This window comes from Oncorhynchus mykiss, chromosome 30, assembly GCF_013265735.2.
Source record: "Oncorhynchus mykiss isolate Arlee chromosome 30, USDA_OmykA_1.1, whole genome shotgun sequence".
Lineage (NCBI taxonomy): Eukaryota > Metazoa > Chordata > Actinopteri > Salmoniformes > Salmonidae > Oncorhynchus > Oncorhynchus mykiss.
In genome coordinates, this window is record NC_050570.1 from 15,117,327 (window position 1) to 15,133,323 (window position 15,997).

Consider the following 15,997-nt stretch of genomic DNA (forward strand, 5'->3'; position numbering starts at 1 on the left):
CCTATCATTAGTCACTTTAAATAACGCCACTTTAATCATGTTTACATATCCTACATTACTCATCTCATATGTATATACTGTACTCTATACCATCTACTGCATCTTGCCTATGCCGCACGGCCATCGCTCATCCAGATATTTATATGTACATATTCGTATTCATCCCTTACATTTGTGTGTATAAGGTAGTTGTTGTGAATTTGTTAGATTACTTATTACATATTACTGCATTGTCGGAACTAGAAGCACAAGCATTTCACTACACTCGTCTGTCTGTCTGTAGGATGGAAGGCTCATATCACCAGCAAACAGCTTTTTCCTGAGGGCAGCTCTCTTTCTGACATCTCCTCTGGGAATTGAGACAGGATACAAGCTCTCCAAGAGACAGGTTGACAGATATGTTAGCTGTTGATTGACAAAGCAGCTATAGTGCATCATTAGAATGCCTCTCTGAACAGGGATAAAGGTGTATAAAGTGTGTATAGACCTGCAGTATTATGTTTGTTAGAACTGAAGAAGTGAGGTAGTGTTTACCTTGTTTCTGAGGTTTGGGTTGTTGTTTTCAGAGTTCATGGGGGGAATGTAGTCTCCGGTGAGGACATACATCTTCCAGGTGGCGGGACAGCCTTCTCGTTTCTCTGCTGCATAGCAGCGCCACAGCGTCTGAAAAAGAGGATGGACAAACTGAACCAGTGTGATAAGTGTCCTAGCATATTTACCCACGGTAAACACAGATGGTGAGCTGATCACCTGGACATTATCTCAGCTCTGGGTAGAAGCTGCCCTCAGGCACAGATCTAGGATCAGACCTGTCCTAACCTTAACCATAAGGGGGACAACAGCTAAACTGACCTTGGATCAGCAACAATGTGTTCTGACAGAGAAAACTCTTCCCTCTGAAGTAGATTCCTGGTTTAACAACTTCATATGGCCATTCATATGCCCAATCACATGTAGCCATTCACATATAAACATTCACACATAGCCATTCACATATAGCCATTCAGATGTAGCCATTCACATGTAGCCATTCGCATATAGCCATTCACATGTAGCCATTCACCTATAGCCATTCACATATAGCCATTCAGATATAGCCATTCACATATAAACATTCACATATAGCCATTCACATGTAGCCATTCACATATAAACATTCACATGTAGCCATTCACATATAGCCATTCACATATAGCCATTCAGATATAGCCATTCACATGTAGCCATTCACATGTAGCCATTCACATGTAGCCATTCACATGTAGCCATTCGCATGTAGCCATTCACATATAAACATTCACATATAGCCATTCACATATAGCCATTGACATGTAGCCATTCACATATAGCCATTCACATATAGCCATTCACATGTAGCCATTCACATATAAAAACTCAGATGTAGCCATTCGCATATAGCCATTCACATGTAGCCATTCACATATAAACATTCACATATAGCCATTCACATGTAGCCATTCACATATAAACATTCACATGTAGCCATTCACATATAAACATTCACATGTAGCAATTCACATATAAACATTCACATATAGCCATTCACATGTAGCCATTCACATATAAACATTCCCATATAGCCATTCACATATAGCCATTCACATATAGCCATTCACATGTAGCCATGCACATGTAGCCATTCACATGTAGCCATTCGCATGTAGCCATTCACATATAAACATTCACATATAGCCATTCACATATAGCCATTCACATATAGCCATTGACATGTAGCCATTCACATATAGCCATTCGCATATAGCCATTCACATATAAACATTCACATGTAGCCATTCACATGTAGCCATTCGCATATAGCCATTCACATGTAACCATTCACATATAAACATTCACATGTAGCCATTCACATATAAACATTCACAAATAGCCATTCGCATATAGCCATTCACATATAGCCATTCACATATAAACATTCACATATAAACATTCACATGTAGCCATTCACATATAAACATTCACATGTAGCCATTCACATATAAACATTCACATGTAGCCATTCACATATAAACATTCACATGTAGCCATTCACATATAAACATTCACATGTAGCATTCACATATAAACATTCACATGTAGCCATTCACATATAAACATTCACATATAAACATTCACATGTATCCATTCACAAATGGCCATTCACAAAAGGCCATTCACATATAGCCATTCACATATAACCATTCACATATAATCATTCACATATAACCATTCACATACAGTATAACCATTCATATAACCATTCACATACAGTATAACCATTCACATACAGTATAACCATTCATATAACCATTCACATACAGTATAAACATTCATATAGTCATTCATATAACCATTCACATTTAACCATTCACATACAGTATAACCATTCATATAACCATTCACATACAGTATAACCATTCACATATAACCATTCACATATAACCATTCACATACAGTATAACCATTCACATATTACCATTCACATACAGTATAACCATTCACATATAACCATTCACATATAACCATTCACATACAGTATAACCAGTCATATAACCATTCACATACAGCATAACCATTCATATAACCATTCACATACAGTATAACCATTCACATATAACCATTCACATACAGTATAACCATTCATATAACCATTCACATACAGTATAACCATTCACATACAGTATAACCATTCATATAACCATTCACATACAGTATAAACATTCATATAGTCATTCATATAACCATTCACATTTAACCATTCACATACAGTATAACCATTCATATAACCATTCACATACAGTATAACCATTCACATATAACCATTCACATATAACCATTCACATACAGTATAACCATTCACATATTACCATTCACATACAGTATAACCATTCACATATAACCATTCACATATAACCATTCACATACAGTATAACCAGTCATATAACCATTCACATACAGCATAACCATTCATATAACCATTCACATACAGTATAACCATTCACATATAACCATTCACATACAGTATAACCATTCACATATAACCATTCACATACAGTATAACCATTCATATAACCATTCACATAAAGTATAACTATTCACATACAGTATAATCATTCACATATAACCATTCACATACAGTATAACTATTCACATACAGTATAACCATTCACATATAACCATTCACATACAGTATAACCATTCATATAACCATTCACATATAACCATTCACATACAGTATAACCATTCATATAACCATTCACATACAGTATAACTATTCACATACAGTATAACCATTCACATATAACCATTCACATACAGTATAACCATTCATATAACCATTCACATATAACCATTCACATACAGTATAACCATTCATATAACCATTCACATACAGTATAACTATTCACATACAGTATAACCATTCACATATAACCATTCACATACAGTATAACCATTCATATAACCATTCACATATAACCATTCACATATAACCATTCACATACAGTATAACCATTCACATATAACCATTCACATACAGTATAACCATTCACATACAGTATAACCATTCACATACAGTATAACCATTCACATACAGCATAACCATTCATATAACCATTCATAAAACCATTCACATATAACCATTCATATAACCATTCACATATTACCATTCACATAAAGTATAACCATTCACATATAACCATTCACATACAGTATAACCATTCATATAACCATTCACATACAGTATAACCATTCATATAGTCATTCATATAACCATTCACATACAGTATAACCATTCATATAACCATTCACATATAACCATTCACATACAGTATAACCATTCATATAACCATTCACATACAGTATAACCATTCATATAGCCATTCATATAACCATTCATATAGCCATTCATATAACCATTCACATACAGTATAACCATTCACATATAACCATTCACATACAGTATAACCATTCACATATTACCATTCACATACAGTATAACCAGTCATATAACCATTCACATACAGTATAACCATTCATATAACCATTCACATACAGTATAACCATTCATATAGCCATTCATATAACCATTCATATAACCATTCATATAACCATTCATATAGCCATTCATATAACCATTCATATAACCATTCACATACAGTATAACCATTCACATTTAACCATTCATATAACCATTCACATACAGTATAACCAGTCATATAACCATTCACATACAGCATAACCATTCATATAACCATTCACATACAGTATAACCATTCACATATAACCATTCACATACAGTATAACCATTCATATAACCATTCACATACCGTATAACCATTCATATAACCATTCACATACCGTATAACCATTCATATAGCCCTTCATATAACCCTTCATACAACCATTCACATACAGTATAACCATTCACATAACCATTCATATTACCATTCATATAACCATTCACATACAGTATAACCATTCACATAACCATTCATATTACCATTCATATAACCATTCACATACAGTATAACCATTCATATAGCCATTCCATGTTTAGCTCTGTACCGTCATCCTCATCATCATGTAGATTCAGTGACTCTATGTTTCTTAAATGTCAGCACAATAAGGAGTCTCTTTGTAAATGTAGCTGTGGGCTTCTTTGTATGTTCAGAGTCAATGTGATCCTTGTGATGGCCAGCTCCTGGTGAATAAACTGGCTGCTATTTGCCTGTCTTCTCTGCCTAGGAGAGAACAGGACAGGACAGCTCACCTTTTCCAGGACATGTGCAGACTACAAACACTGCTACTCATCTATTTGTACTAGACTGCTTTTTGAAGCTTACATTGGCAAGATTTGAAGGGAACAAATGTGTTATTTAAAGAATTCAGGAAATGTAGTGGTCCTGGACATGTTAAATTGAACCTCTCCTGGCCTGGAGTTGTTACATGAGTAGAGCACTGAATCAAAGATGGCGTCCGTCAGACCAGACCAGACCTGGCCCTAGAGAGGTTCAGCGGCCTACAGTAGGTCCCATGTGTCATCACTGTGCTTAAGCACTTTCTACACACTCATTCCTATACATATTCTCTCCTATACACAGCTGTTGAGATCCCAGACAGGACAGAGTGATTGTTTGACTGCAGTCTGTCTGTCTGTCTGTCTGTCTGTCTGTCTGTCTGTCTGTCTGTCTGTCTGTCTGTCTGTCTGTCTGTCTGTCTGTCTGTCTGTCTGTCTGTCTGTCTGACTGACTGACTGACTGACTGACTGACTGACTGACAGTACCTGGATTAGTGAGGCTGCAGCCGGGATCTGTCTGTTGAAATGTTTCTGTCTCTGTTTCTGCTGCACCTTCAGAGCAAAGCCCGAGCCCAGTATACCCTGGAGAAGGGGAGAGGGAGAGAGAGAAAGAGAGAGAGCTGCATCATGACACTGAAACCACAGGACAACCTGGAGCTGCACACTGATGCTTCCCCTCAGAGGACTAACTGGGTTACTCACCAGACAACACAGTAATGATGGAAGGCAATATTGTGTATTATGAATTATGTACACATTATGCTATTTAGTTTATTGTGGAAGAAGAGGAGGAAGATGAGGGGTAATTACTGCAGGCAGAGCGAAGAAGGAGATGGCGAAGATGCTGAAGCAGGAGGCAATGCACTTCCCTATCCACGTCTGAGGAATCTTGTCCCCGTAGCCAATGGTGGTCACCGTCACCTGGGGGCAGTGAGGACGGGATAGGTTAGGGAAAACAAGGCAATGTTTCCACACACTGATGTTATTTTTATTTACACGATCATTTCCCATTATATATATCTTTTCACCATTATTACATTTACATATGTACTAAATAGGTAAAAAAAAGTTTGTTAAAGGCTTCTAATAATGAGCTACTTGGTCGTAAAGAGGTAATTGAGCACAGTTTGGCGATAACAACAAGGAGCAGACCATGAGGAGAAAGTTCATCACACGTATTGGCCTGCCTCCAAAACTGTCACCACTCAGCATTTGAAATTCACTCAATAGGAATACGATTCTGACTGGGACTAATCCTCGGTGAGGAGAGGATTCTGGGACTAATCCTCAGTGAGGAGAGGAATTTGGCCAAGCGGAGCGCAGAGGAAAACAAATACCCCTGCATTTCCATGTACATCCACTCTGAAAGCTGAGCCAATTGTGACACATTGAGAGAAGCACAGTGGAGTGTCTTTGGGGCGCCGTGTGACCTTGTGCTGTGTGCTTATACAAAGAGGGTGATGTAAGGTGAGATACTTAAAACTTTTTGGGAGTAAATAGGAAGAAGGAGGGAGGGAAGAAAGGAGGGAGTGGGATGGTTAATCCTCATCTACACATTCTATGACTAAACAATGGGCCTGACGTCAGTGTGGAATAGTCCACTCAACAACACCCCCGCATTCAAACCCCTGGTGTAAGCGCTGCACTCCAAGTGTGTGGCGAAGGCTCTCCATGTCTTCACAAAGGTCAAACACACCATCTTGAGTTCTCATTGGGGCACAGTCCATTTACTCTTTCTCCCTCTCTCTGTGGAAGTGTGTGTCATTGCCACACCACACCTGCCATCATATGGTTCATAGTAAACACCATACACCCTATAAACAACATCAACTAAATCTCTCTCTCTACCCCTCTCCCTATCCATCCAGATATCAATTGCTTCTCTGTCTCTCCCATTTTCAGAGGTTGAGCAGAGTGCTGGTGAATCTCCAGATCAAACACTCTTCCCTTAACAACCTCTGAGTGTGAGGCAGATGAGAGGAGAGGAGAAATATGAATCATGCCATTAGCCTGTGGGCTCTGGGCCTGTCCTACAGCTGTGCCCTGCACCTGCACACCCCACAGTGGAAAACAAGCTGACAGGGAATACACTGGGAAACACGCACACACAACACTCTCCAAACAGGCTCTCCCTTTACTGCTGGACAAACTGATCTCAGCACACACACACCACACACACACACACACACACACACACACGAGTGACCAAACCTATTGGCACGGCATATCACAAGTCTCAAGTTTACAGTCTCTGTGATTAACAAAGGAGAGCAAAGTTCCTATTGGGCTGTTTTGTTCATTGTGGCTATGACACACAAAAACAGCTTTTCTTCATGGTTCCATTGGGCACCAAGGACCCCTGAACCTTTCTAACTCTCATTACAAAACAGCTAGTAATCCTGCAATTATAGTTTTAATTAAAGGAACTGACACTTTATAGTGGCAGAGTAAAAGGTATTTGAGACAGAGAGCAGTGAGGTGGTTTATTGCGTGTAGATCCCTCTAGCACAAGACTACCATAGGTTTTTTATTACCCACAGCCTTACATTGAACTGTTTAATTAACTGAACTGGAAACTTGACCCGCCTGATGGAAACAGCCAAAACAGCCTTCACTCGGATGCTGGGTTGTTTAGATGACCCAACTGCTGAGTTGCAAGCATTGGGTCACTTAGTTGTATTGTTTTCTTTAAAAAGAGCAGGGTTGGGTTGTTGATCAAAACAAATCAAATTGTATTTGTCACATATGCCGAATACAAGTGTAGACCTTACCGTGAAATGCTTACTTACAAGCCCTTAACCAACAATGCAGTTCAAGAAATAGAGTTACGAAAATATTGACTTAATAAACTAAAGTAAAAAATAAAATAAAAAGTAACACAATAAAATTACATAACAATAACGTGGCTATATACAACGGGTACCGGTACTGAGTCAATGTGCAGGGGTACAGGTTAGTCGAAGTAATTTGTAGGTAGGGGAATTGGGACTATGCAATAGATAATAAACAGCGAGTAGCAGCGGTGTAAAAACAAGGGGGGGTCAATGTAAATAGTCTGGGGGGCCACTTGATGAATTGTTCAGCAGTCTTATAGCTTGGGGGTAGAAGCTGTTAAGGAGCCTTTTGGACCAAGACTTGGCGCTCCGGTACCGCTTGCCGGGACTGGAGTCTTCGACAATTTTTTGGGCCTTCCTCTGACACCGCCTAGTATATAGGTCCTGGATGGCAGGGAGCTTGGCTCCAGTGACGTATTGGGCCGTACGCACTACCCTCTGTAGCGCCTTACGGTCGGATGCCAAGCAGTTGCCATACCAGGCGGTGATGCACCCGGTCAGGATGCTCTCGATGGCACAGCTGTGGAACCTTTTGAAGATCTGGGGACCCATGCCAAATCTTTTCAGTCTCCTGAGGGGGAAAAGCTGGTGTGCCCTCTTCACGACTGTCTTGGTGTGTTTGGACCATGATAGTTAGTTGGTGATGTGGACACCAAGGAACTTGAAACTCTCGACCCACTCCACTACAGCCCCGTCAATGTTAATGGGGGCCTGTTCGGCCTTCCTTTTCCTTTAGTCCGTGATCATCTCCTTTGTCTTGCTCACATTGAGGGAGAGGTTGTTGTCCTGGCCCCACACTGCCAGGTCTCTAACCTCCTCCCTATTGGCTCATTGTCAGTGATCAGGCCTACCACTGTTGTGTCGTCAGCAAACTTAATGATAGTGTTTGAGTCGTGCCACACAGTCGTGGGTGAACAAGGAGTACAGGAGGGGACAAAACACGCACCCCTGTGGGGCCCTGGTGTTGAGGATCAGAGTGGCAGATGTGTTGCTGCCTACCCTTACCACCTGGGGGCGGCACATCAGGAAGTCCAAGATCCAGTTGCAGAGGAAGGTGTTTAGTCCCAGGGTCCTTAGCTTAGTGATGAGCTTCGTGGGCACTATGGTGTTAAACACTGAGCTGTAGTCAATGAACAACATTCTCACATAGGTGTTCCTTTTGTCCAGGTGGGAATGGGCAGTGTGGAGTGCGATTGAGATTGCGTCATCTGTGGATCTGTTGGGGTGGTATACAAATTGGGTCTAGGGTTTCTGGAATGAAGGTATTGATGTGAGCCATGACCAGCCTTTCATAGCACTTCATGGCTACCGACGTGAGTAGTCGGTAGTCATTAAGGCAGGTTTCCTTCACATTTTTTTACATCAGTTTTTCATTCATCAACTCATAATGCAGAATAATGGTCCTTTAAGTATGTATGACCGCAAGGGCCAGGCCATGAAGTTATATATTTCACAATCATATACCCTTGAAAGCGCCTCGGCTACAGCATGTTAGTTTGTCTGTAAGGGTACAAATTATCAAGGAACCTACCAGGTACAACCCTAAATCCATAACCATGGGCACCCTCTTACATATCATCCTGACCAACTTGCCCTCTAAATACACGTCTGCTGTCTTCAACCAGGATCTCAGCGATCACTGCCTGCATGCGTAATGGGTCCGCGGTCAAATGACCACCTCTCATCACTGTCAAACGCTCCCTTAAAACACTTCAGAGAGCAGGCTTTTCTAATCAACCTGGCCCGGGTATCCTGGAGGGATATTGACCTCATCCCGTCAGTAGAGGATGCCTGGTTTCTCTTCAACAGTACTTTCCTCTCCATCTTAAATAAGCATGCCCTATTCAAAAAATTTAGAACTAAGAACAGACATAGCCCTTGGCTCACCCCAGACTTCCCTTGACCAGCACAAAAACATCCTGTGGCGTTCTGCATTAGCATCGAATAGCCCCCGCGATATGCAACTTTTCAGGGAAGTCAGAAACCAATATACTCAGTCAGTTAGGAAAGTTAAGGATAGCTTTTTCAAACAGAAATTTGCTTCCTGTAGCACTAATTCCAAAAGGTTTTGGGGAATTGTAAAGTCCATGGAGAATAAGAGCACCTCCTCCCAGCTGCCCACTGCACTGAGGATAGGAAACACTATCACCACCGATAAATCTACAATAATTGATCATTTCAATAAGCATTTTCCTAAGGCTGGCCATGCTTTCCACCTGGCTACCCCTACCCCGGCCAACAACACAACACTCCCTGCAGAAACTTGCCCAAGCCACCCCCCGCTTCTCCTTCACGCAATTCCAGACAGCTGATTTTCTGAAGGAGCTGCAAAATCTGGATCCGTACAAATAAGCTGGGCTAGACAATCTGGACCCTCTCTTCCTAAAATTATAGGCCAAAATTGTTGCAACCCCTATTACTAGCCTATTCAACGTCTCTTTCGTATCACCTGAGATCCCTAAAGATTGGAAAGCTGCTGCGGTCATCCCACTCTTCCAAGGGGGAGACACTGTAGACCCAAACTGTTATAGACCTATATCCATCCTGCCCTGCCTTTCTAAAATCTTCAAAAGCCAAGTTAACAAACAGATCACCGACCATTTCGAATCCCATCGTACCATCTCCACTATGAAATCTGGTTTCCGAGCTGGTCATGGGTGCACCTCAGCCTCGCTCAAGGTCCTAAACGATATCATAACCGCAGTCGTCTTCATCAACCTGGCCAAGGTTTTCAACTCTGTCAATCACCACATTCTTATCAGCAAACTCAATAGCCTTCACTGCTCAAATGACTGCGTCACCTGGTTCACCAACTACTTCTCAGATAGAGTTCAGTGTGTCAAATCGGAGGGCCTGTTGTCTGGACCTCTGGCAGTCTCTTTGGGGGTGTCACAGGGTTCAATTCTTGGGACGACCATTTTCTCTGTATATATCAATGATGTCGCTCTTGCTGCTGGTGATTCTCTGATCCACCTCTAACAAGATGACACCATTCTGTATACATCTGGCCCTTTTTTGGACACTGTGCTAACAAACCTCCAAACGAGCTTCAACGCCATACAACACTCCATCCGTGGCCTCCAACTGCTCTTAAATGCAAGTAAAACTAAGTGCATGCTCTTCAAATGATTGCTGCCCGCACCCTCCAGCCCGACTAGCATCACTACTCAAGACGGTTCTGACCTAGAACATATGGACAACTACAAATATCTAGGTGTCTGGTTAGACTGTAAACTCTCCTTCCAGACTCAGATTAAGCATCTCCAATCCAAAATTAAATCTAGAATCTGCTTCCTATTTTGCAACAAAGCCTCCTTCACTCATGCTGCCAAACATACCCTCATAAAACTGACTACCCTACCGATCCTTGACTTCGGCGATGTCATTTACAAAATAGCCCCCAACACTCTACTCAGCAAACTGGATGTAGTCTATCACAGTGCCATCCGTTTTGTCACCAAAGCCCCATATACTACTCATCACTGCAACCTATATGCTCTCATTGGCTGGATCTCACTACATATTCGTCGCCAAACCCACTGGCTCCAGGTCATCTATAAGTCTTTGCTAGGTAAAGCCCCGCCTTATCTCAGCTCACTGGTCACCATAGCAACACCCACCATTTGCACGTGCTCCAGCAGGTATATTGCACTGGTCATCCCCAAACCCAACACTTCCTTTGGCCGACTTTTTTTCCAGTTCTCTGCTGCCAATGACTGGAACGATCTGCAAAAATCTCTGAAGCTGAAGTCTTATATCTCCCTCTAACTTTAAGCATCAGCTGTCAGAGCAGCTTACCGATCACTGTACCTCTACACAGCCAATCTGTAAATAGCACACCCAACTACCTCATCCCCATATTATTACTTACCCTCTTGCTCTTTTGCACCCCAGTATCTCTACTTGCACATCATCATCTGCACATCTATCACTCCAGTATTAATGCTAAATTGTAATTAATAAATAGGCGTCTATGGCCTATTTATCGCCTACCTCCCTATTCTACATTTGCACACACTGTACATAGATTTTTCTATTTTTATTTTCTATTATGTAATTGACTGTACGTTTGTTTATGTGTAACTCTGTGTTGTTGGTTTTGTCGCACTGCTTTGCTTTATCTTGACCAGGTTGCAGTTGTAAATAAGAACTTGTTCTCAACTGGCCTACCTGGTTAAATAAAAAATAGTTTTGTGTAAAAGTAGCTTTGTGTAACTGAAACTGGATTAGCAACTTGTTTCTTTATGGTATTCCAGAACCACTCAAGCTAGAGGGGGACCCCGACAGATACACACCACAAAACAAGCGCAATGGTGGAAATTGTTGTTTAATTCCTTACTTACCTACACACACACACACACACACACACACACACACACACACACACACACACATTTTTTTTGTACTATTGGTTAGAGCCTGTAAGTAAGCATTTCACCTGTTGTATTCGGCGCAGGTGACAAAAACACTTTGATTTGAAATAGAGGAGATTCAATCTAGGGTTGTGGGTTTGAGTCCCGCTTGGGTCACATATACTAAAATGTGCAGTGTATTCTGAAAGTATTCAGACCCCTTCCCCTTTTCCACATTTTGTGACATTACAGCATTATTCTAAAATGGATGAAATTAAAAGTGTTCCTCATTAATCTACACACAATACCCCATAATAACAAAGCAAAAACAGGTTTTTAGACATTTTTACAAATGTATTAAAAATAATGCACTGTATATCACTGTTCTGTAAGTTGCCTTGGATAAACGTGTCTGCTATATACAGTACTATCCTATTACTATGCCTTACCACCAGTGGTGGCTGGTGGCACTTTAAATGGGGAGGACGGGCTCATAGTAATGGTTGGTTTCCATGTGTTTGATGCCATTCCATCATTCCATTCCATTGATTATTTTGAGCCGTCCTCCCTCAACAGCCTCTTCTGCTTACCACGCCCCACCACAGGACATCAGCTCTAATACTATGCCTTACCACGCCCCACCACAGGACATCAGCTCTAATACTATGCCTTACCACGCCCCACCACAGGACATCAGCTCTAATACTATGCTTTACCACGCCCCACCACAGGACATCAGCTCTAATACTATGCCTTACCACGCCCCACCACAGGACATCAGCTCTAATACTATGCCTTACCACGCCCCACCACAGGACATCAGCTCTAATACTATGCCTTACCACGCCCCACCACAGGACATCAGCTCTAATACTATGCCTTACCACGCCCCACCACAGGACATCAGCTCTAATACTATGCCGTACCACGCCCCACCACAGGACATCAGCTCTAATACTATGCTTTACCACGCCCCACCACAGGACATCAGCTCTAATACTATGCCTTACCACGCCCCACCACAGGACATCAGCTCTAATACTATGCCTTACCACGCCCCACCACAGGACATCAGCTCTAATACTATGCCTTACCACGCCCCACCACAGGACATCAGCTCTAATACTATGCCTTACCACGCCCCACCACAGGGCATCAGCTCTAATACTATGCCTTACCACGCCCCACCACAGAGCATCAGCTCTAATACTATGCCTTACCACGCCCCACCACAGGACATCAGCTCTAATACTATGCCTTACCACGCCCCACCACAGGACATCAGCTCTAATACTATGCCTTACCACGCCCCACCACAGGGCATCAGCGTAGCTGGAGAAGCCAGTCTTTCCCTCCTCGTCCACAGCATCCTTCTCCGCCAGGTACACAAAGTAGGAGGAGAAAATGAGCCCCAGGAAGCCGATGTACAGCGTGGTGATCAGCTCCTACAACAGAGGAAATGCAGATAGAGAGTGGAGTATGTCACTTGTAATGTGCAGTAGACCATGTATAGGTGTTACATGTATTTACATTATTTACACATTTTACATTGCAAGTGTGAATCAAACTAAAATGATATCTGTCCATAACATCAATCATTACAACACATAGTCGGATCAAGACTAGAGCGTGCAATGACTACATAGAAAGAGGAGGCATATGACTCTCTCTCGATCATTTAACACAGACAGAATAATTCATCTTTAGGAAGAGTAGCTGCTGCTTTCCCAACAGCTAATGGGGATCCCAATAAAATACCAAATTCCTAATCTCCCCTATTTATATAAACCCTAAATCCTCAACCCTAAAAGAATAGCAGTAGACCCATTGCACATCACAGAGAAATAACCCACAGCTTCCTGTTAAAGATAGAAAAAAAAAACAGAAGAGGATGTCTTCAAAAGAACCCCAGGTGACTGAAATGAGAATACAAACTCTCTACCTCTCTCTCCTTATAAAGCCTTGCAGGTCCTAGTGGGAGTATCAGAGGAATCTGTGATTGTGCAACGGGCCCTGTGATAATCACTGGTGGCAATATAGCATGGACAACATGGACAGACGTCTGCCTCAGTCTACCCATAACCAGACAAGCCAGGCAGGAGGCAGGGCAACTCAGACAGAACAAGTGCACTAATCCTTTGGAAGAGATGGCAGCAATGTGAACCCATCATCTGACCACAGTGTCCTTATTTGGTTAAGAAATGTCCAACAATAGTTGTTTTATGTTTTATTTTCAAAGCCATGACTAACCACGTCTTTAGCCATCTCATCTACCTTGCTTTTTATTTTAATCTGCTTGATTGACTGAGGATTTATGAGAAGCCTACTCAGGGTACAGTAGACAAGTAGATCAAGTTAGATCAAGTAAGATCAAGTAAGATCAGGGTAGATTAATTCACTCTACTAAAAACAGCATTATACTCCAGATTACCTTTTGATATTTAACTTCATGTAAGCTCATACTACTGCACATCATTATGATATGAAATGAGCCAACAGATGTAAAGGGATCTCCACCTGTCTATGGATGAAGACTACCGATCCAAGAAGCCTCCATGTTCCTCCCTGACGATCCACGTGCAGCATGCGTAGAATCTGGAGGAAGCGGATTCCCCTGGAGACAAAAGGCAACCAATGTCAATCAAACCTTAGCCTAATATACCTCTACTCTCTTCCACCTGTTTTATTCTGCAACAAAAACACAATTACAGTACAACACAAAATGTTACACTAATATCACAATATTATATTATTTGTAATTATGGTTGCAAAATTGCAGGAACTTTCAATACATTTCCTGGTTTTCCCTAAATCCCGGTTGGAGGCTTTCCCGCAATCAGGAGGTGAATAAGCAGGATAGCTGGGATCCTCCAACCAGGATTTCTGGAAAACCAGGTCAAATATTCATTTTTACCACACCCAGTACCTGATAGCAGATGTGGCAAACACTTGGCCATTGGAGCCTACACCCAGCACTACGACGGAGGCAATAACCACTATCAGATCTGGGGGATACAGGGATACACCTGTACATTAGCATTGCCATCTAGCTCATAATCTTCAAATGTTTAAGTTGCCATTGAACAACAAAAGTAGTAGACATAATAGTAGAAGAAGTAAGAAGAGAGCCGGGACGAAAGTAACACAGGGCATAATTAACACACTGCTCCCTGCAAACCCCCCCCCCCCCCCCCATTTAAAAAAAAAATTAAGCACAGGCCATTGTCTCCTCTAGTTTATATTGCTTTTATAATGTTAGCAAAATATCAACAGGTTAGAAAATTATATATGACATCATTAGAATTATGCCTTAATCAAATGACTTGATGGATCAGCTTCCAACATAAGCTTTTATTGACATGTTAGTGGTTAAAAATATATATGATTCTGGGGGTTAATTACCTTGTGTCAAGCCATGGAAATGTGATAAGCCTGATTACTTTGCAGTTTGGGAAAATAATACAAACGTTTACTCTATCAAGACACGAGGAGCGGCATGACAAGGACAACTGGAGCACAGCTGATTGGTAGGGCTAAGCATGAATAATTGAAAATGTTGAAAAACCTCTCCTACTATGGTTAATGTAGCTATTATTTGATCAATTTTAGTCTGATTAATATTGTAAGGCAAAATATTGTGGTTGCGCAACATTGAGATGGCTCCTTTTCATACATGTCTAACCTATAGCATGAATTATTCATGAAATGATGGCTGATAGTACTTTTGAAAGTAAAGAGCACTACAAACCAGAAACATGGAGATAAGATCCTAGAGATATTGTGCACTTCTCGCCAGATGTTACTCCCAAGGCTGTTACTCCCGCCCCAAGGCTGTTACTCCCGCCCCGCCGGCAGGTGCAAAAGTAACTATGCGGCAGTCTATTTAATTTCATCTCACTTACCTCAGAAATGAAATTACAGTTGCTAATGGTAGAGGACATACACAAGTTGTTTGTCATAAAATATAGTCTCTCTAGCGCTATCGATCTGTGAGT

At 41.4% G+C, this 15,997-nt stretch overlaps 1 protein-coding gene across 1 annotated transcript in view; it reads right to left on the reverse strand.

Annotated features, from left to right (window-relative positions):
* The window catches only part of LOC110522744 (potassium voltage-gated channel subfamily KQT member 1-like), a 276,958-nt gene that overhangs the window by 232,491 nt on the left and 28,470 nt on the right, over positions 1–15,997 (reverse strand). The window contains exons 4-9 of the mRNA XM_036969009.1: positions 14,929–15,007; positions 14,520–14,616; positions 13,307–13,447; positions 5,627–5,737; positions 5,303–5,398; positions 535–663 (exon numbers count right to left, since the gene is read on the reverse strand). Of these exons, the coding sequence (XP_036824904.1) occupies positions 535–663; positions 5,303–5,398; positions 5,627–5,737; positions 13,307–13,447; positions 14,520–14,616; positions 14,929–15,007 (653 nt within the window). The remainder of the gene's footprint in view (positions 1–534; positions 664–5,302; positions 5,399–5,626; positions 5,738–13,306; positions 13,448–14,519; positions 14,617–14,928; positions 15,008–15,997) is intronic.